Source organism: Gambusia affinis, linkage group LG14, assembly GCF_019740435.1.
Source record: "Gambusia affinis linkage group LG14, SWU_Gaff_1.0, whole genome shotgun sequence".
NCBI classification, from domain to species: Eukaryota; Metazoa; Chordata; class Actinopteri; order Cyprinodontiformes; family Poeciliidae; genus Gambusia; species Gambusia affinis.
The window spans coordinates 24,626,187-24,647,641 of record NC_057881.1 but is presented as its reverse complement, the minus strand read 5'-3'; the positions used below and the strand labels follow the sequence as shown (position 1 = coordinate 24,647,641).

Here is a 21,455-nt window from a genome sequence, read left to right as displayed (position 1 = left end):
ACTTCTCCACAGTTTCCCTGTCTGCTGTGTTCCCTGGTCTTTATGATGCTGGTTGTTTTCCAGGGTTCTCCATCAAACCTTTAAGGCCTTCATCACATGCAGGGCAGATGAGTTTATACTCAAGTGGCCTCCATCTACTTCAAAATTAACTTTTCATCTTGACGAAGGATGGATTTGTTTTTAATGTGGACAACACAAAAAGAAAGAAGTCTTCTTCTACCGTAACTGTACAGAAGAAGCAAATATTTGATAACATGTACAAATATATATTTTTGTGCATGAAGAATGTACAAAAATATATTTGTACAAGCTGAGCTCTGTTTTTTGTAATCAGAACATAATAAAAGCAGACAGTGATGATCGTAGAGCTTCCCAGGCATCAGCCTAGTAAAAGCACTGGGTTCCAGCTCTAACATGAAGTATTTATACCAATGCTCAGAGCTAAAGAAGACACAAGGAACATGATAGTCTTCCTGGCATTCAGTTTCACTCTTTATTGTCTTAAATACGTTGAATGGAGTTTATCATTGCAGGCCTCATGCTCAAGTTTATTGTCTTGAGCTCCTGCGTTGCAGAACTCAAGAGTACTGAGTGGGGCCTTGCACCTTTTCAAAGAATGAGTACCTGAATCAAAATAAACAGGTACAACAAATCCAGTACTCTTTAAGAAAGAACAGCTTCTCCGTATAAACAACCATTTACCATTCAAACCTCCCAAAAAAGCTCCAGTCTGCTGGCTTTTTCCCCCAAGAGAAACTCTCTCAAGTAAAGGGATCCTTTCATGGGTTGTGTGTACTGGGGAAGACCAAGAGCCAGCAGCCAAAGAGGAGTGGGCTGGAGGAAGGAGCTTAGCAAATATACAATTTCTTTAAAGTCCCAATAATCCGACATCCTAATCCTTTCTATGTACCATCAAGTAATCATTCAGAAATGCTGAAAAAAACGAACACAACTCATGTTTGAGGACAGTATTTCTGAGAAGAGGCTAAATATAGTCTCGGGGTTGAACAAAAGAGGTGAACCGACTCTGACACGCTGCAAACGCAACAGCTGAGTGTGTGTGGCGCAGCGTGACGGATCACAGCAGAGACAGCAGGGCTCACAGCAACGTTCACTACTAATGTGATCCCATTTACCTGTTAGTTAGCCAAGAGCAGCGTCCAGGAATCAACACTGAAGGCTCATATCATCATATCCATGTTCAGTGCACAAGTACTCATCTTGTATTCATCTTTTGCCATGACAACAGTATTCCATGTTGCCATATTTACTGAAGAGAGCAAACAACAGGAAATATTTGAAATAAACTATCAGAAGTTGAAGCTTGTTTGAGTTTACTCATAAATAAATCCCACTGCCGTGTTGCTGCCAGCTGGACTTTTACATCAGACTGAAAAACGTATCCAGTGTGCATACTGACCTTGTTCAGCTCTGCCAGTATCGGTGTAAAAAAAAAGATTGAAAGGTGTGATTTTTCAGCATCAACAATGGCATGAAAAAGTATCTAAAGGGTTTTTAAGCATAAGTGGCAGTTTTATGGTCACTTTTATCAGTTTCACTTTTATCTCATCAGTCCACAGAATATTTTCACAAAAGTCTTGAAGAGCATCATTTTTTTCTTTGCTAAATGTGAGACACATCAATAGATCTGCTTCTTTTCAAAAATGCTCTCCTAAAACAGAGGAGAGCATTTCCTCTCTTTGCTGGTTTCCATTTTTCCAGCACTGGTTTCAAATTCAAATTCAAAAACTTCTTATTGATCCTAAAGGAAAATGAAATGTTGTAAATCCTATTGATTCCAGTTCGTTAAAGAGTTATTGTGGAAAGTGATGGCTGTTGGCAGGTTCTCCTGTAGCAGTCTGTATTACAGTGAATCTGAAAATGCTTCTGACTGAAGAAACTCTGGTTTCCCAAGACAGTCTCATGAAGAGAATGATCAGAGTAGCTCATAATTTTCTTGATTTTTATGTAAAATCCTTCTTTTCATCATCACCTTCAGAGGTTCCATAGACATCCCCAGAACAAAACCAGAACCAGTAGGGAACCAGAAGCAGAGCCAGCCTTCTTTCACTGGTTCTGATGCTGCTGCCCCAACAGATGACAGCAGAAGAAAAGTTTTGTCCTTAGATCTTTCCATTGGAGGCCATTTTTGCCTATTCTCTGACTCTGTGGGAGAGTTTAGATGTTTCTTAGAGGTCTTTTGTGGCCCCCTGGGTGAGTATTTGATTTGCTCTAGATTTGGTGGGTTGGCCACTCCTGAGAAGGGTCGGTGCCTCTCTCTAGCTGTCAACAGGCAAAAGGTGGCAAATTCACCTACCATGAATGTCTTTGAACTGTGAGAAGAAGCCAGATGACCCAGAGAGATCCCACAGGAAGAACATGCAGAAAGACCCTGCGCCTGGAATCAAACCCAGAACCTTCTTGCTGTAAGGCAACAGTGCTACCAACTGTGCCACTGTGCAGCTGCAACTTATTCATTGAACGCAATAAAAACCCTGAACCATGTTGCAGATAGAGAGGAATATTGTATGTATTTATATACACAAGATCCATGCTGTTGTAAGCTTGACTCTTTCAATTTAGTATTTCTAGAATGTCAGAATGCAGCTGGTATCTAAAAATTAAAAACAGGAATATGAGTGTGAACACACTGCAGGCGGTTTTTACACATCTCCTCATGTTTTGCTGTGTGTGTGTGTGTGTGTGTGTGTGTGTGTTCCAGAGTCAGGCTGCCTGTTGTGGGCCGTCCCTGTAGTCCATTGTGCAGAGTAAAGCGCATTGGCTCTCCATGAATTAGAGCAAACATCCATCCAACTTATCTCTGAATGCAGACTTGGGCTCTTTGCCTGATAATTGCAGGTTAATACACACGACTCTCAGACACACAGTAAATCGCTTCTTTGTGTGAAGCTTAGGAATCGCCAGTGATTCCCATCCGCAGCCTCCATTTCTGAGTCCAGATCAAATGCAGGGAAACAGTGTGAAAACTGGACTTTTGCTAAAACCATTAGGCTGTATTTCCATCACCACCTCACTGTTGCTACGTTAGCATGGACTCACTTGATCATTCAAATCTTCAACTTCAGCTGCATGGTGGTTGTTCTGATGGGCAAGAACCTGAATGGAGAGAATCTTCTGAGAAACGTGTAGCACCAGAAAGTTCTCATTGTTCTGACCGACTCCTGGTTCCTCTGACTCTCCCCCTGCTGGGAGAAGCTGGTAAGTTGTTATTACTAAAAGGGCTGGCTTTCAATCAAAGTCTATTCAGAGAGCAGTTGTGGTTTTGTATAAACACTTGTTCTGCCTAATAATGAACATAAAAATAGATTATTTCTTGATTCATGAATTGTTGCAGAGGTCAATGCACCGAGACCACAGGAAGAGAACTTAATTCAAAAAAATGACAGAAGGTTTGGCTAGAAAAATTAGACGTAAACATGAGTTTGTATCCAGTGTTTAAAACTACAGTAACTTTCAAAAAGGTATTTCTGACAAAATGGTATGTTTGGATTATGAAAAAATAGAGAATATGAATCCAAACATCAGCTGGTGAGTGAACACACTGTGTATATGGTGTTTCTCCATCAGAATGTTGACAGAAGGAAGAAAATAAACAAAAAAGGACACAGAAAGGAGGGAAGCTGCTACATGCAAGCTGCCTAAGTGCACGGCCCTAAGTTGCAGGATTCTGTCAGCATCCACCATTTTGACTTGGCATTATTTGTCCACTCTCCTAGAAAAACATTCTCCAAATATATCAAATTACGACAGACTGCCATACAGTCAGATTCGAATGTGGACTTTGACTAGTCCATTCCAAAACTCTTAAGGTGCGGTATTATGTGTTTTCAAAGCACATAGTGGCATTTTATAGCACACTCAAGTAACCATGGCTGGGTTCACATTGCAACCGGACTTTTCCCAATTCCAATTTGTTTTGCCTTAATAAAACCTGCACCTGATCTTTTCATGACGGTCTAAACAACACAGGTCAGATTATTTTTTAATGCAACCCAGACCAATTGGATATCCGATATGTATCTGATTCAAATGTGACCTAATGTCCAGGTCGCATCAATGACTGGAATGTCATTGATACTCGACAAATGTCACTATTCTGTGCACCAATACCCCCAGGCGGAAAGAAAAACCTGCTTGGGCTTTGAGGACTGATAATCCTCATCCATCCTCATGACGGATGAGGATTAAGTTGTGGCTCTGGTCGACTTCAAAATGACTTCAAAAGCATAAGCTGTGCTCCACCGTTAGCATCCATGTTTACTTCCACAAACACTGAGCACGCTCTCTATGTGCGACATCATTGCACCCTCTACTGCGCATGTGGGACACTTTCAGGTTGTTTGCAGTTCATACTGGAGAACACATGTAGGTCACATATATTTGGATGTGTGAACAGTTGCGCAGAAAAAAAATCAGATTTGACAAAAACACCAGAATTTCAGGCTGCAGTGCGAACACAGTATTTGTTGAGAAAATAATGTATAGATCAAACATGACTTAAACAAAATTTGACATGGCAATTAGATGCCTTGAAATTGGGCCAGGCTTGGATGCTTCCTGTTGGAAGCCACTGAATAGTCCATGAACATGGAGGAGATGAACTCAGTGTCACATGTGGAACACAGACGGTGTTGGTAGATATTTCTGGAGCATCTTCAGCTCTGCTGTCAGCCTCTCAGTCTTATCAGTTATTAAGAACTATTCAACCTCTGTAACATCAACATTTTCTCATGCAATTTTAAATGACTTTTCTCATTGTACTTATTTAAGAGCGATACCTTTGTGGAAAAAGATTATTTTTCATTGCTGTTACAAACCGCTATTTATGGTTTTCAGATGCAAGCAGCAGCAGATCTGCCCTTGAACATAAAATACATTTACTAATTTAAAATAATATGAATAAATAAAACCCAGCAAGTTCTACCATCATCACAGGACACATCACACAGCCTGGAAAATAAATAAAAGAAGCTGCATTTAAACTGAAGCTTTTCCCCAATTAGTTTTACTCAGTTTATTCATCTTTTTTTTTTCACACGAATGCCGTTAACATTCATGAATCCAAATAGTGCAGCTTTTGGCTGGAAGGACGTGATGGCTGAAGCCTCTCGGCGCCTTGAGAACCATCAGATTGGTGGTCGGCTCGGAGTAAAGAGCTGTGGCAGACTGAGCCGCTCATTAAAGAGCTCCAGATGTGGACCAGATGTTAGGGGTCTTTCTCATAAAAAAAGAAAAAGGAAAACACCATTAAAAAAATCCTCAGCGGTCGATGTGATGGCAGCGGGTTGTTAGCATAACTTGTAGTAGAGTGGGCACATTTCCAAGCAGGAGACGGGTTGGGATTTTGTCATACATAGCGCTTCCAGCCTCTGTGTGATGTATATGCTTCCGTGTTTTCCTGGGATTCTCCCAGCGCTGCATATGGTACTTTGAGACAGACTCTGTGAACTGTGGTTGAACTGTCGGAGGGAACGCATTCAAAGAATGAAAAACAGTGGGGGTAAGAAAATCTCCCGGCCCCCTTTTTTCGATCGCTCATACAACGGTCGGGTTTTTTTAGACATTCTTCTATGAATAGTCGATGACCAGACTTCTTTGTGCGAGATTTTTTTTTTTTGTTACACGAGCCTTTTACTACATCACATGATGCCTCTGTGAATAAAAGATGTGCCAGACGGCAGATGAAAAGCATATTATATTTGATAAAACTTGGCAAATGCAGAAATAGAGATGCAGTTAGGCCCTTGGTTGTTCTGGTAGAAGCATGTCTTGCTCCTCTTTACTTCTCTCTCTGCAGCAGGGCCGGAAATTCAGCTTCAATCTTCTGCCAGCTGCTTGAGGGCCCACTGAGATACACGGTGTTACGAGAGAAATCAGCATTATTCAAAAAATAATAATAAAAAAATACATGTGACCTAAATACTCTGGATTCTAAAATAACAACAGGAAACCCTGACAGACAGTCAGGCAGCGACACAAAGGAAGAGAATAGAATAGGAGGGGGCTGTGAAAAAAAAATAGATGGATGTGTAGGTGTGAGAAAAAAAAAGAAACAGCTCAGAACAGGTCTGATTTTCCACAAACAGAGAACCATTTCTGTCATGTTGTCTTTCTAAAAACATTTGGTCCAGGCGGTACTTGATGTAATCTTAATTACTGGAAAAGAGTTTCCTGATGCAAATCAGTTTTTGTCTCGCCATCCTTACAAATCAACGTCCTAATAACACCGTATTTATTTCAAAATAGTTTGAACACCACTCAGACCATTCTTATGAAGCACAGGACATTTCAGGCAGTATTTATTAACACCACATGGCAATAGAAACAAAAATCGATGGCGTGTATACTGGAACTGCAAATGGTGTTTATAGATTTAACTGAAAATAGAGATGGTCTGTTCCCACTGACCTCTGAATGGGCAGCAAAACAGGTGAGAGAATGAGTTTATGATACTTCAGGGCTAAATAAATATTAGATAATGCTGAAGATCTTTTATTTTTTTTTAATTAAAAGATTTTCGTTAAAAAATTGAAATCTCCTTTTGTAATTGGATTTAGAATAAATGATTAAGTATTGTTTTAAAATAATAAATGTTTAATTGAGGACAAACAGTGTTTTCTCTTCCTGTGGTCCAAAGCAGATGTTGTTTTGTTGTGACGTTCTGTTCGTCCCCCTCATCACGGTGGAGGGGTCTGGGTGACCTGATGGTCCTGGAGCTACACAGTCATGGCAAACAGGTTCTGCGTGGCAGATCAGACAAAGTTCAGCCTGAGGAGGCTTATGATGAGACATTACAGTAGAAGCAGTGTTCGCTTGTCTTGACCCGGATCACTGGGGACCCCCTATGGAGCCTTCCCTGCTGGTGGGACACCGGGGGGCGAGGACCTGTTGGTCAGGCTTTCACTCATGGGGTCCGGCTCCATGGACACGCTATTTGTGGGAGGAGCCAAAGGAGTTGGATCAGTGTGATCCTCGGATACAGAAGTAGACTTTTGGGACGTGGAATGGCACCTTTCTGGTGGGAAGGAGCCTGAGCTGGAGTGTGAGGCTGAGAGGTTCTGGCTGCAGTCACACTCACCTCAACGCTCAGAAACCAAGCAGAGTGGGCATCTTCATTGTCCCCATCTTGGTGTCTGTATGTTGGGGTTTACACTGGTGAACAGGTGGGTAGCCTCCCTTGCCTACTTGTGGTGTGTGTGGGTGCGGGTAGGCGTGTGTGTGTGTCTGTGCCTATGAACCAAATGGTTGTTCAGATTACCTCCTATTTTGGTGCCCTTGAAAGGTGCCCATGAAAGCCCATGCTGGGCTCTGCCTCGATCTGCTGGGGAACTCCAACGCTCACGTGATTAAACATCCTGTGGCGGTTTAATTACTCTGTCATGTCACAAGTAATTAAGTAACTAATTTCTCCAGAAAACAAGCAATTAATAAACTAACTAGATCACTTTCTTGGGGAAGTTATCAGAAATTAGTAATTTAGTTAAGTTACTATTTCAATGTGACTTGACCAACACTGGTGGGCGAAACACTGAAGGCCTCTTTAGCCTCGTCTTCCAGGGAGGAGGTGGGGACTTTTTTTTATTAAATATGTATTTCCAGCCATCCACTTTGACTTTTAAAATTAACACAACATAAAAATACATTGGCCATCGAAGATTCTCTTCTCGTCAACAAAGAAAGCTTAGAAAACCAAGTTAATTTCTAAACATGACGCTTACAATCCAGTCTACTCTAGATTTCATGTCTTTATTAAAGGGAACATCTGGTGCATCATGCTACATTCTATCAATAAATATGCACCAGCTGTTGCCCTGACACCACACACCCCATTTTATTATTTGTCAGATTTCTCTTTTGGCTTTAGCAAAAGACCACAAGCATTTTCTCCCTCTAGCTCTAGCATCAACCCGTACTGTCTGTTTTGCCAACTGAAAAACTAGTCAATATGATGAAGGACAAACAAGATTACATTTGTATTTGTAATAGAAAAAATTGTACGTGTTTGGCATGAATCACAGTTGGGTGTTTTTCTCCGAATTTGCATAGTATAAAAACTGCTCTAAAGGTTGGAACCGTCTACTGAGAAAACATTACAGCAGAACCAAAATCAATCATTTAGACTTGTGAAAAAGAATGGCAGTGGCTCACAAAGCAGCAAAAGGAGAAACCAAGCCAATCACAGTGTTACTAACTGGGGAAAGAAGCATCATCAAGAAACTCACAATGACCCACATGACACAAAAGAAGCCTGCCACAAGAAGAACATTTTCAAAGACACTGAAAAGAAAACTAGTCAGAGATATCTGCAAAGGCCCCAGAGCTGCCGAGATGCAGAGGAATGACTTGGCCAAGTCAGGAATTGTTGCTTCTGAGAGGACTCTTAGTAAAACTCTGCACAGGTCTCCAGACAAAGAAAAACTTCACTTCTGCAGAAGAAATGCCTTCAAGCCAGAACAAAGGACTTTAAGATTAGAAGGACTGTGAATTCTGGAATCATGTCTTTCAATCCGATGAAACCGTGGAGACCAAGAACGACCCAAGCCAAATGTCAGCATTTTCAATAACACAGCAAAACTACAAAATATTATGTACATGTTTTGACTGTTTTTTATGTGAAAATGTTTTGATACACTTGAAATAAGACAAAACTAACTTACAAGTAACTTTTCAGCAAGATATGGGTCATTATATTAAGACAGTCTTTCCTTATTATTGATAAAAATCTAACAATATGACAAGGCATTTTTATAAGTGAAATAATCTGCCAATGGAAGAATTACTTTTTCATCAATATTAGCGAATTATTGACTTAAAACTAGCTTATCATGCTGAAAGTGTCTTATATGTTAGTTTCGTCTTACTGTACTAAAATATACCAACTACACCGTGTTCCAAATTATTATGCACAGCATATTTTCTAGACATTTTATGGATTATAAAGAACTCCAAATGGTCATTCTTTGAATGTGCAGGATTTAGTGTTCACATGTACTAAAATCAAAAGCTATTTTAATCAAAAACATCTTAACAGACCCAGTCCCATGTTAACATAGGACCTTCTTTGATATCACCTGCACTGTCAGGAAGTGGTGGTGGAAGATGGTGAGGGAAACGCAGCAGACCCAGGATGAGACGAAGATTTTTGTTAAATATCTAAAGTTTTCATACCTTGTTATACGGCACTACACTATCTGATGAGTTTCATCAGCAGAGATCCTTTCTCTTTCCAATATTGCTTGAAACCTGTGGCCTGCTTAATAATGTGGAACATCCTTCTTAAGTAGATTTCCTTTAATTGAGCTCACCAGACAAACTAATCAACCAGCTCTCTGAAATTAATTATAGAGATTCAAAGAGCCCTGACACACAATACCATCTAGAAATGTAATAGCACAACAAAAAATGTAATCTTTATGACACTTAAATCCAATTTGTATAGTAATTTGGAACATGGTGTAGAAACTAGAGTAGACATTCTTGGTAAGATTCTATTATTTTATTTTAACTTTTTCAGCAAAACAGCTGAATATTTATTGGTCTTTTATTCTTTTCACAGTATGTGTTACGTACAAGATGTCAACAACATTTGATATGTTGAAACATGTTGCTCTGAACCTTTAGCTAAAAATACTTTGCAGCAGCATTACAAAGAGGACATTCACCGGATCACCATGTTACAGAGCTATCAGTCACCCTGTTTTCTTCTTCTCTCCTTTTATCCAGTTGGGTTTTACTTACGCTTCTCTTAAATGCAAATTATATGCTCTCACAATGGCAGACAAGTAATGCTTTGGAAGAAGAGAGAAAAACAAAACATTTCCTGGCTGATGAGCGTAGTCATCTCTGCGCACAGCGAGGAGTGTGCCCACGTTCCCCTGTCAGATGAAAGCCTTGATAATTCGCTGGGATCAGAAACAGGTAGGGCTCAGACAGGTATCCCCTCCCCCGCCCCTAAAGGCCAGAGAGGAAGAGAACACAAGCAAAAGGAATGACAGATGGGGAGAGGCTGGCAAAGTCTGACTGACATGCTCCATCCACCAACTTTTTGACATGAAAATGTGTTGCTTTGTTGTTATGAGCAGATTTTTTTAATGACGCCTGCTCTTCTGTTTGACAACTTGATGTGTACTGTGCTCTGAATTTGATTCATAAGCCTTCTTTGGTTACACACAAGGAGCAAAGTTAAGATTTCTGCTTCCTGAGGTTATTCTGCATGAGGCTCCCATGTTTCCCACATGAGACAGATAATCTGCTATCTCCAGGAACACACTGCTCAGTCTGAAACAACCAATCAGAGGCAGGAGGAGGGTCTTAGAGATGTCAATCACTTCATGTATGCACTTCTCATACCCAACCGCCTTTCTCTGTGCAGCTAGTTCCCCGCAAATGGAGTCTGTCCTGAATGCTAGGCTAGTTAGTTAATTGGGCAGCAATCATGAGGATGATTGACAGCGCTAAGTCCTGCCTCCTGGTTCTGATTGGTTGATGTATTTCTGCAGTAGCAGCAAAGGAAGGAGGCAGAGGAGCCTTTTTGACAGATTATATGTCTCATATTATGCTGGCATAGTGACAGTTTTAGTAAGTAGTATGTTAAATAAAAGCAACTAAAAAAAACATTGTTTATAAAATGTACATACTGCAACTTTAAAAGGAAGTTTGTGATGGATCATAATGAACACAACAGGCTCTTTCAGTCCAAAGCTTTTAATGCTGCCACTTTTTTATCAAAACAATTTCATCTGTTGAGCTGTTTTCATGTTGAAAAAGGGAATGTTGGTGTCATATCTGAAATTAATTTATTAAGGTATATTCTAAGGCTTCCTTTGTCTCTCTGTCAGTATCTCTAATGAATATACAGCAACACTCAGCAACATGCAGACAAACCCAGCAGTCCTGATGGGGCCCACAGTGCCTCCCAGGAGGTGTGTGATGTATGCAGCAGAGTTCAGCTCCTTTTGTGAACACCCCAGCGGAGGTAGAAGCAAATTTGACCCCTGACCTCAGTAGCATGTGTGTGTCTGCATGCGTTCCCCAGGGGCCGCTGGCGCAGTTGTCATTCATGTAAATGTAATTCACACACACACAGCACTCCGCTCATTACCTCTGAGTGTGTTTCAGTTGTTTTGATGTCTTTGTGCATGTTTAATGTCCAAAGTTCAGATGTGTGCAGACATGTCTCTCCCTTAAGCAAACACACACTTTTGTCTTTTTGTGTATAATTAAGTTAAGAAGACTGTGTCAGATTTGGTCTGTTTTTACTTTTCAAAGGACGATCAAAACAGAGATAGCAGTTGTTCTTTCATCTTTTTCTGCGTGGATGCTGCTGCATATTTCATGCCTAAACTTTGCGCTAAACCAGTCAGGAAGGTGAAATTCTCACAGAACCTCCCTTTGGGCAGTAGATCTTTTTTTTCAACTAACAAAGTAGAAATTAAACATTAGACATGACCGCTAAATCTGTGTTAGAAACACCCTTTAAGTTGGTTCATGTTTGATTTCCTCATTAGGCCCTGGTCTGCTGTGAAAATAAAAGCATTTTAGACTAATTTAATGTTTTTATTCAGAGGGTTTAAGGCCATGGAGAGAAAATGTAAAAGAACTGAATCTCAATGGGCTTCATAAAGTCTTAAAGTCTCACTGACGATGGATCAGATACAGAAGAAAACTTTGGATCAGAATAGAGGGAGAATGGAAAACTCAACCTGCAACAGTGACATGAAAATCCCTCTCATGTGTCAGGCTTAAGGGTGGGATGAAATGGACTTAAGGTTTTATCATTATTTTGTGGTACTATTGTAATAATGAGAAAAGTGACGATGTGAATTTTTTTTAGGTAACTGTACAGCTGCGACTGCATGACGGAGCATTCAAAGCTCCACAAACTGAAATATATCTCTTGAAAAACATTCCCATTTGTAATATGTTTCTTCGGAACACCAGTCACATAAAGAAGTGTGCTATGTGTCACTAAACTGCACAGTCACTACATTTAGTCATATTTGACTAAGTATGTTCAGTGAGAACATTAATTGATGTTCTCACTGAACACACTATGTAAATCCCGACAATATGGAGAGTTGTGTCTTTATTCTTTAGATGTTATTAATTGGAATTTATCATGACAACAATAAATCAAAATTCTCATCATAAAATTAAATATGATAAATACCCACCCATATTCAGGCAGCCAGTGAAAAGGTTCTAACAGAGGACCATAACCTGTCTGATCTCACAAGATGCCTTCCATCAGTACACTCAGTCTCAGACATGTGGTTCTAAAAGGTATTGGATCAGACACCGGCCACACTTTTCTAATACTTTGCATTTATTCTGTTGGTCCATCACAATATGCTAATAACATACTAAAGTTGGAGGTTGAACAAAATTTCAGCTCTCCAAATATCACAGTCTTCTTCCAAAGTGTTGACTTTAAGCAGTGAAGCTACCATAAACAGCTTCAACTGCACTAATATTGGGAAAGAAGAAAATTGTTACAAATGAATTTCTCTCTGTGGTCCCAATATGTTACATCAGAATAAAGTCAGTAAAGGAGAAAGAATTATCATTTTACATCATTTTAGTCATCATTTTAATAACACACAATGCTAGGAAAACGTGTCTGAAAAAGTCAACAAATATTTAAACAACAAACACTGAAATATTGAAGAAGAGCTTAATACTGGAGGGTTTAATGTCAAATAACAGAAAATGACTTCTGAATGAAAGTTTCCTCAAGTTGGTTGATATTATTGCAAAATTAAGAAATATTATTAATGCAAACAATGAGTTTAAGGAAATGATTTTCCTGCCCAAACTGCAGAAAAACATGCTCTAAGGTCTTCATGAAATAAATGTTGCTTAATTCCTCACATCCATGGAAGTTTAAAAACCCCAAAGAGCTGAGAAGCAGAGGGAGCCGCTGACTGGAGCTGCTCCCAGGAGGAAACGGCTCCTGTGGTTTTTACATCAGGAGCCGTTTTCAGGCAGCAAGAAAAAAAAAAAAGCTGAGAGTAAACTTGTGGAGCTGAAGGTTGAAAACAGCTGAGCTCAGGTTTAGGCAACTGAAACCAAACCGTGTCAAAAGATTTCAACAGCAGTTAGAAAAATTCTGGGAAAAACTTGACTGTGTGGGAAGTGTTGTGAGGCAGTGTGCGTCTGTTCCCATGGCAACCTGCTCCTGTTCAGCTCAGAAATGGGGATTTTACTGTAGGGACACCTTGCGGATGTGGTTTACGAGTTTACAAACACACACGCGCACACACACACCCCCACCCCCCCACACACACACACACTGCTGAGGAAGAGTTGAGGGAACTCACCCAATCCCATTATATTACCTGATGTATGAATGATGCAGCAGCCTTGCCTAACCTGGTGTCTACGGAGCCTTCTCTCCAGGTAAAGATGGTGAAAACCTTCAAATAGGTGAATCTTTTAATGGGAGCTGAAATTCTGTTTTCAAGCATTTACATTTTTAATAAAATCACCAGTGACATGTTGTGGTTTCTGGTGTCTGCTGGTAATGTTTCATACTGATAGGACAACAGTATGACTGTAACACATCACCAGGCTGCAGCACACAGGCTGAGATCACATGTCAAACTGAAGGCCCCGGGGCCAAATCCAGACCGCCATGACTTTTTGTGTATTCTTATTTCAAGAACTTTCAACATAATATGTTTTGAGGTTAAATAATAGTTTCGCAAATCAAAGCAGTTTTTATCTGTACACTGACTGTGAAAAGATGCTCAACGTGCAAGTGGAACATTTTCTGTTCAAAATCCTCTTTACTGCTAGTGTGTTGAGTAAATTTAGATGTGAGCTCAGTGGTCAGAGATGCAGCCAAGAAGCCCGTGGTGAGTCTGGACCAGATGATCCACGGCTCTGAGGGGAATCTGTCCACGGGACAACTATTGGTCATCACAGCACAAATGTGCTTTAATGGAAGAGCAGTGAGAAGAAAGCCAGTGTTAAAAAACAAAACAAAACATCAGATATCTCATCAGCAGTTTCCCAGAAGTCATGTTGGACACAGCAAACGTGTGAAAGAAAGAGTTCTGGTCAGACCAGAACAAAGGTCAACTTTTAGGCCAATAATATGGCGGTGGCAGCATCATGCTATGGGAGTGCTTCACTTCAGATGGTCATAGATGATGGAAGATGGATAGCAAGAAATACAGAGCAATGTGGGAAGAAAAGCTGTCTGAAAAAGACTTGATACTAGAGCAGAGCTTCAGCTTACAGCAGGACAACCAGTCTAAACATAAACCCCGGGCTACAACGGACTGGTTTCAATAAAACATAATCATGTGTTAGGATGGCCCAGTCAAAGTCCGGATATATCTATAATCTGTGGCAAATCAGAAAACTGCTGTTCACAATCTTTCTAGTCTGACTGAACTTGAGCTGTTTGGTAGAAAAGAATGAGCAAAAAATAGAGTCACTAGAGTTTCAAACCCTAAAGACTAGTGGCTGCAATAGCAGCACAAGGTGATTCCACACCAATTCACTCAGCGTGGGTTGAATCCTTTTGCAGTTTGCTATTTATGTTTGTGGTTATAATGTGATAAAATATGGGAAAGTTCAAGGAGTATGAATACTTCTGCAAGCCACTGTGCTAGATAGAAATTGTTGGGTGTCAATAATTATTCCTCCTGAGGTTTAATTATTTCTTAGCATGTTTTGCCGACTGAGTAAATGTCCTCAGATAAAGGTTTGCATCTTTACACATTATGCTGATCCAGCTAATCACTGTTAACACCAAAACAGCTACATAGTTTGGACTAATTAACACACAACTTCTCCTGAAGCTGAAAGCCTCTTCTTCACAGGAGCATTTACTGGAATGAAAGCTGAACTCACCAACTGGTGAAGGTGTGCTGCTGGACGGCTGCTGGATCTGCAGCCTGTGAGGCAATACTGGTGGCAGCTGAGGCAGGGAGCTGATGACGGAGGGGAACAGGAAGGGGTAAACCCTCGGTGCGTAGTGCCTCATCTGGACCAGAGGAGGACTGCTCTGGGACTGGGCACGGCTGGCGGTCTTCATCACAGCAACAGGCAGAGGGCACACTGAGCTCTGAGCAGGTGACCGGGGAGGCCATCAGGTGACCTCCTGGTTGCAGTCACTGTGTCAGGAAATGTTCGGTACAACCTCAGCACTTCAACACTGCCTGGTGGCGGGACGGGGTGTGGTGGTAGGGGGCAGGGGGCTGTGTCCTGCAGGGTGGCTTACAGGTTTCCTTCTGTTAGTCCTGCAACACAAACACATTTTCTCTCTTCAGTTACAGTCCTCAGGAAACAAATGAGTCAAAATTAGGGTCAGCAGGTCAGACAGCAGATTAAAAAAACTGAAATATGTAACAGGAGCAAAGAGACTCATTGGTGCATCTCTGATTGGTTTCATTTTCCGTCACACAAAGATAACGTCAAAGAGAAATCTATGGAACAGAACCAAATGTAAGATACAGTGGACGGAAAAATTTTAAACGAAAAACTGTTCTGAACTTCATCCAGCTGAAATTCACAATTTCAGAATAAATGACACATTAAGAAACTTTATAAACAATTCATTCCTATTTAACCAAACATACATCCCAACTGATCCTTGTTGTCAGTACATTAAGTTCAGTTCACCGTTCAGATCAGTCCAAAAAGTTTCTGTCTAAACAAACCCAGCAGAGCATCCAGTCTTTCACTCCTGAATGACAATGTAGCCACCACTTGCGCTGTGTTTGCCTTTCCAGTATTCCCTCTCACTGAACTTGCATGGAGTGACAGTGGAGAGAAAAAAGTCTCTAAACAGGAAGAAACCCAAAGCTGAACCAGAACTTGTTTGATAAGACAGAGCAGAATGTACAGGAAGAAACAAATCAACTCATGTAGGATTATTTTCTATGTCAATGAAAAGCAAAATGTTAGCAGAAGAGAAGAGAAGGAGAGCAATTAGCTGTTTACAGCATCATCTCAGCTGACGACTCCCTCCATCTGATTAATCAAAAATATACTCTGAAAAATCCAATACAAAGAGACAAGACACGTTTTTAAAAACCTGAAATAAACTAGTGGCTTCATAGAGCTTAAACTGGCAACTTATTAAAGCTCATCTTTATTCAGTTTCTCTGAGTTCACATCGGATTCAGTCATCAGTCAGAGAACTCTAATAATTAATTACATCAATAAAGGTCAGCTGTTCTGGTAAGATTATGATTTTCCTTCATTCACACCTTTCAACTGCAGCATATTTACAGTATACAGACTCACTTCCATGAACTGCAGACTGACATAAACATCTGAGCTTTTCAGTGCCATGCTACATGAGGGTAGAATTAAACTGTTTCAGAGCCTGGTGGGGACCACATCCTTTTACATTAACAATGAAAGTATTCATGCTCCTTGAATCTTAGTTTTATTTTTTTTTTATATTGTGACCCATCAACCATTTGTCCCATTTCAAGAGTTTATCTTCAGTAACTTCTCTCTAACTTATTCAAACAAAAAGCTGGCAGTCACACAGTGTACCAGCTTTAAAAGCCAAATAAAAGTTACTGATAAAACTATAACGCTAAAATCGAATGTGAAACTTTTAGAGGTTTTGTTCCTTATTTTTTGCTGAAAGAAAAAAACCCTGCTCCGTCAGCAGAGGCTGCAGCAGACAAGCATCAATAAAATATTCTTCTGCTTCTTAAAAACTTGTTGCTATAGCAATATCCTGCAGGTTATATAAATAAGTGCACTCATTAGTATAAACAGACATACTTTTGAGATAAAATTAGACATAATCACTTCAAAGAAAATACTGAGGGCTTTTTTAAAGGAAGTAAACATTCAGACGCAGGCGAAGTCTTCTGGATGAGAGACTTCACTGGAGTTTTGCATTGACAGGATGACGTGTTCACCAAAACTTAGCATTTCAAAATAATCAAAAATATTAGGACCCTGCTAATGCTTTTCCAGTCATTATCACAATATAATGTGGATCTGAACAAAGACTCTTAAAGATGCTACCGGAAGATAAAAACAAAACGGATGCCTGCATGAATAGTACGGCTCTAATGATCATCATTCAAAAGACAAGGAGCACAGAGAGAGGCCATCAAGTCATTCAAAGAAAAACTACTTGTTCCAAAGAAGTACTCGTTTCAGGGCCAATGTCAAAAGCAGAGGCTTCTTAGAATATTAAGACAGCAAAACTGCAGATACAGAATTTGTGGAATTATTCTGTTTTCCTCAGAAGCCCAAGATACTTAATAAATAGTAATAATAATAATTCCTGATGTGCTCAATCAGCCATCCCCCTTAATATTAAAGAGCAAAATATTCTGTATAATATTAAAGGATTAATCAGTCTTATTGAACACTCCATATTTTTGTTACAAGACTGATTAAAATGATTTATTTCATTAATCATAAAAAGATAAAATAAATAGATATTTCTGTGCACAGCACCTATTCCCAACATGTTATTTCAAGGCAATTTACAGAAATCATGCATATATTCAAACTGATCGTATAGCTGTCAATCAGTTCAGATTGGAAATACACAATAGGGAATCAGGGAACACGAACGACACAGAAACTAAATGAACACACAGAAAAACCAAATCCTCACAACATTTACCCCTAAACAGATTTCTTCTGACATTTTTTGTCACTCTTAAATGTTTCACTTCAAACAAATCAAAGATAAATTGTCCAATCCAACCTGGTGGTGAGGGAGTAACCCCGCCCACATGTCAGTTACATCACGGATTAACTGGTTAGGAGGGGTTTTTTTACACTGCAGTGTCAGTTTGTCTATCCAGACCTGTCTGGGTCTGGATAGAAAGAAGGAGTCACTTAAATAGAACCTGAGAGACAGCATGAGGTTTTATATATGTGCCAGTCTGACCGCAGAACTGAGTGTGTGTCAGTGTGTGTGTCAATGACAGCTGAGAGGCTCAACCATCATGAAGGCTCATCAGCGTAGAAAGATGGAGGCAGAGAGAACCCCACATGTTTCTCTGTTTCTGACTCTGGGTTCCAAACCGACCACCAGCCTGCTCCTCCTCACTCAGGAATCCCTCAAACTCCTCGCAGCTCCTGAGGCTGTTTTCACACCTGATGACTCGGTTCAACTGGAGTCCAAAACTGCAACACTTGCTCCATTTTCAGCTGATGACAGCCAGACTCACGTATCTGTTTGGGCTGTTTTTACCCAGCATGCTTTGACCTGTAGTCCACTTCCTGCTTCTGGAGCAGAACCTGGTCAACTTCTGGACTTGAACCTCATCAAAGTTCACTCTAACCGAACCCAGACAGACTAGAGGTCACTTCTTTGGTTCATATCAGTTTTATTAAAAGGATGTGAGCAGCATGTACACGGATGGGTTGACAGCACTAAGATGCGAAAAATAAAGGTGCAAAAAAAAAAAATCAGAGATCCTCATTGGGTCGGGTCAGACTGAATGGCCTTTTCACCATGAGTTCAGACAGACAGATTCCAAATCAATCACATCAATTCTGATTAATCCAACAATCAGGTTGAGTTTATTAGTCTACTTGGTTACAAAGTTTTCTGTTTGAAAACCCAGTAGATTCCATGGAGTCACTGACTTGCAGCATTAACTGAGCAGTGGGTTTGGACCCGCTTTAAATAGTTTCAGTTTCACTGCAAAACTTTGGGCTGAAGTTTAAAATACTTTTATCAAGTTGCCAGGATGACTGGAGGCTTTACAGCCGCATGGACCACAAGCTGAATATATTTAAAATCAAGAAGATGGTTTAAGTTTCCACTTTGCAAACACAATATAAAAACTAATTTATGCCTTGTTCTGTCAACCTAATTAATGACCCAAATCAACCAGATCTGGAATCCAGGAAGCCTTTGAGCGCCTGCTGATGAATTATTTTGCATTGATGTTTAGGATTAATGAATAAGACTGATTGTGAGTCAGTAGACTGTGAGGGAAGATGGTAAACGATTCTGGGATAATTGTTTGAAGAATCATTTTTTTCATTTATTTATTCTATTCATTTATTTTATAGTTTCTTATAGTCTGATGGTATTGTTGCTGTAGCAGCTTTCCTCGATCCAGGAAGAATTTCTCCCAACGGAGATACAAAAAGATTGTTGACTCTAGCCTGCTGCACACTGCAGCTCAGCTTGCTGCACACTGCAGTCAGCTGAAACAAGACTTCCACACTTCTTCCTTCCTTATATAGAAGACAACTTTGGAAATTATTCCATTTACAAAAACCGTGGACAGTTATGGTGTGAAAGCTAAAGGAGCATCATCCCTCACTCCCACTAAAGTATGACTTTTAAAACTAAGAAAAAGAAAGATTAAAAAATGTTTTTAAAAGATCTATAAGCTACAAGTTACAGACAAACAGTGGGAATAATTACTGCTGTTTACTGTAATTCCACCAATAAGTGATCATTCATGTGCTATACTTTGTTTTATCTTACCAAAACTGGCATTTATTGCTGCAGGTTATCACGCAGTGAGAGATTTACAGCTGCTGAACATTCTCTAGTTATCTGCCCCGGTCGGATTATTCTTCTTCTCTTGTACATTTCCCCTCGTCTTTCCTTCCTATTTGTTTGGTATCTTTCTGACGGATGAGGGTCCCTCAGATGCTGACCCCTCTGCGTCTAGATCATAGCTGTAATGACGAGACCAAGTGGTGCTAACATGCCTCGCAGAAAGGTCAATAGACCTGAATGGAGGAACGTGCATTGACAGCGCCATCCGTCTGGGGCTGGAGGGGCTCCGACATCAACCAACTGCACATCAGTCATACCAGGATCAATTACAGAATCCATTCTGCATCATTTTCAGCTGCATCATTTTCAGGCCAATCAGAGGGAGTTTATTCTCCCTAAAGGGATGAGATAAATGACATCCTCTCACCTAATCAGCTCGACAGCACAAAAACAATTTTCATTATTCATAGAAGAGCTGTGGAGCTGCATCACCTTCTGCCCCCTTTCATTATGTACATTATTCATCATGCGACATGAAGAGGAGTTCTTCAGAGTGCTGGAGCAGGCTGCAGCGGGCTGCAGCGGGCTGCAGCAGCAGGAGCCATGGGACTTCTCCTGAGCGTCAGATATTTGGAAGCATGAGGTATGCCTTGTTAACGCACACACACCAACATGCATAACAAGACAGTACACACACACATCTCAGAATTTCTCATGTGGTCTGTTTTTTCCTGAAGCCCTTTTAGTAGAAGACAACACAAAGTGCAGGTGAGACTGAGCAGCAATCACAGCAGGAAGTGAATGATAGCAGAATGCTTCACATGTGAGAATCCCAAACAGAAAGGATTCACTCACGACTCATTTCATCCTGCAGTTTGTGAAACTTCCATCCTGGGCAAACATGGCTTTTATTTCTTTGTTTTGATCAAACGTTTCCTTCTGTAAGTCACAAAATACTAAAACATACTGCGTATTGAGGTTTCTAAGATGTTGCTCATTTACAATTAAACATTTGCTTGTAATAATGAGCCTTGATACCTTATGCTATATGATGTGGGCATATATCCTAGTTTGTCTCTCACCAACATAGTCAGAAGTGCAGTGCACTGGAACTTTAATTTTTCAACTAAAATGTATTTTCTTGGAATTAGAATTGACCAACATGAAGCAGTGAGTGACTATGAAATGGAAAGAAAATGAAATGTGGGTTCCAGATTTACTTACAAATAAAAAGCTCAATGGTGTGGTGTGTTTTTGTTATTAGTTTATTCAATTCCACTAAGACAAAACTTTTTCAGTGCACTTAGGCCTGCAGCTCTTTTGGAGCAGGTTACCAGCTTTATGAAGAGACTTTCATTTCTGTCAGTTCATCTCTACTAAACAGTTCATGCTCAGTCAGGTTGGATGGAGAAGAACTGTAAAAAATACATCTTAATTTTACTGCTCCATATTTCATATTTAAGTCTGAACTTTGACTAGGCCATTCTATCCCATAAATCTATGCTGGTGTAAACCATCTCATTGTATCTATGGATGGCAGCTGGATTGTCTCATTCGTTTCATCATTTCCTGTCCGTCATATGGAGACTTCCTGTTCATTACTGTTACTCCTCTGTCCCAAAAACATCCAGACAAGCTGAGCTTCCATCCAACTGTACTGGAGTAATGCTCTTCAGAATCTTATTTAGACTTCACAAGTGAAAAGTCACAAGAAATATGTACTTTTTAGTTGTGGTAAAATGACAAATATACCAGTGTTGGATTAAACAGTGGAAATCAAAATATGTGGATATACATAAAATCTAAAAGCATATGCAATTAATAATATTATCCAACATTTACTGTGAAACATTCAAAGCTTTGGTTTATTTGAAACAGCGTCTAATCACAGAAATCTTACTTTGCATTTGGAAGTGCTTGTCAGCCTTACCTCATTCACAAACTGGGACAAAAACTCCATTCAGTGTGC

At 40.1% G+C, this 21,455-nt stretch overlaps 1 protein-coding gene across 1 annotated transcript in view; it reads right to left on the bottom strand.

The window, feature by feature from the left end:
- The window catches only part of LOC122843512 (retinoic acid receptor beta-like), a 141,689-nt gene that overhangs the window by 79,814 nt on the left and 40,420 nt on the right, over nt 1-21,455 (bottom strand). Inside the window, exon 2 of the mRNA XM_044138308.1 lies at nt 14,884-15,272. Coding sequence (XP_043994243.1) covers nt 14,884-15,067 — 184 coding nt within the window. The 5' untranslated portion in view covers nt 15,068-15,272. The remainder of the gene's footprint in view (nt 1-14,883; nt 15,273-21,455) is intronic.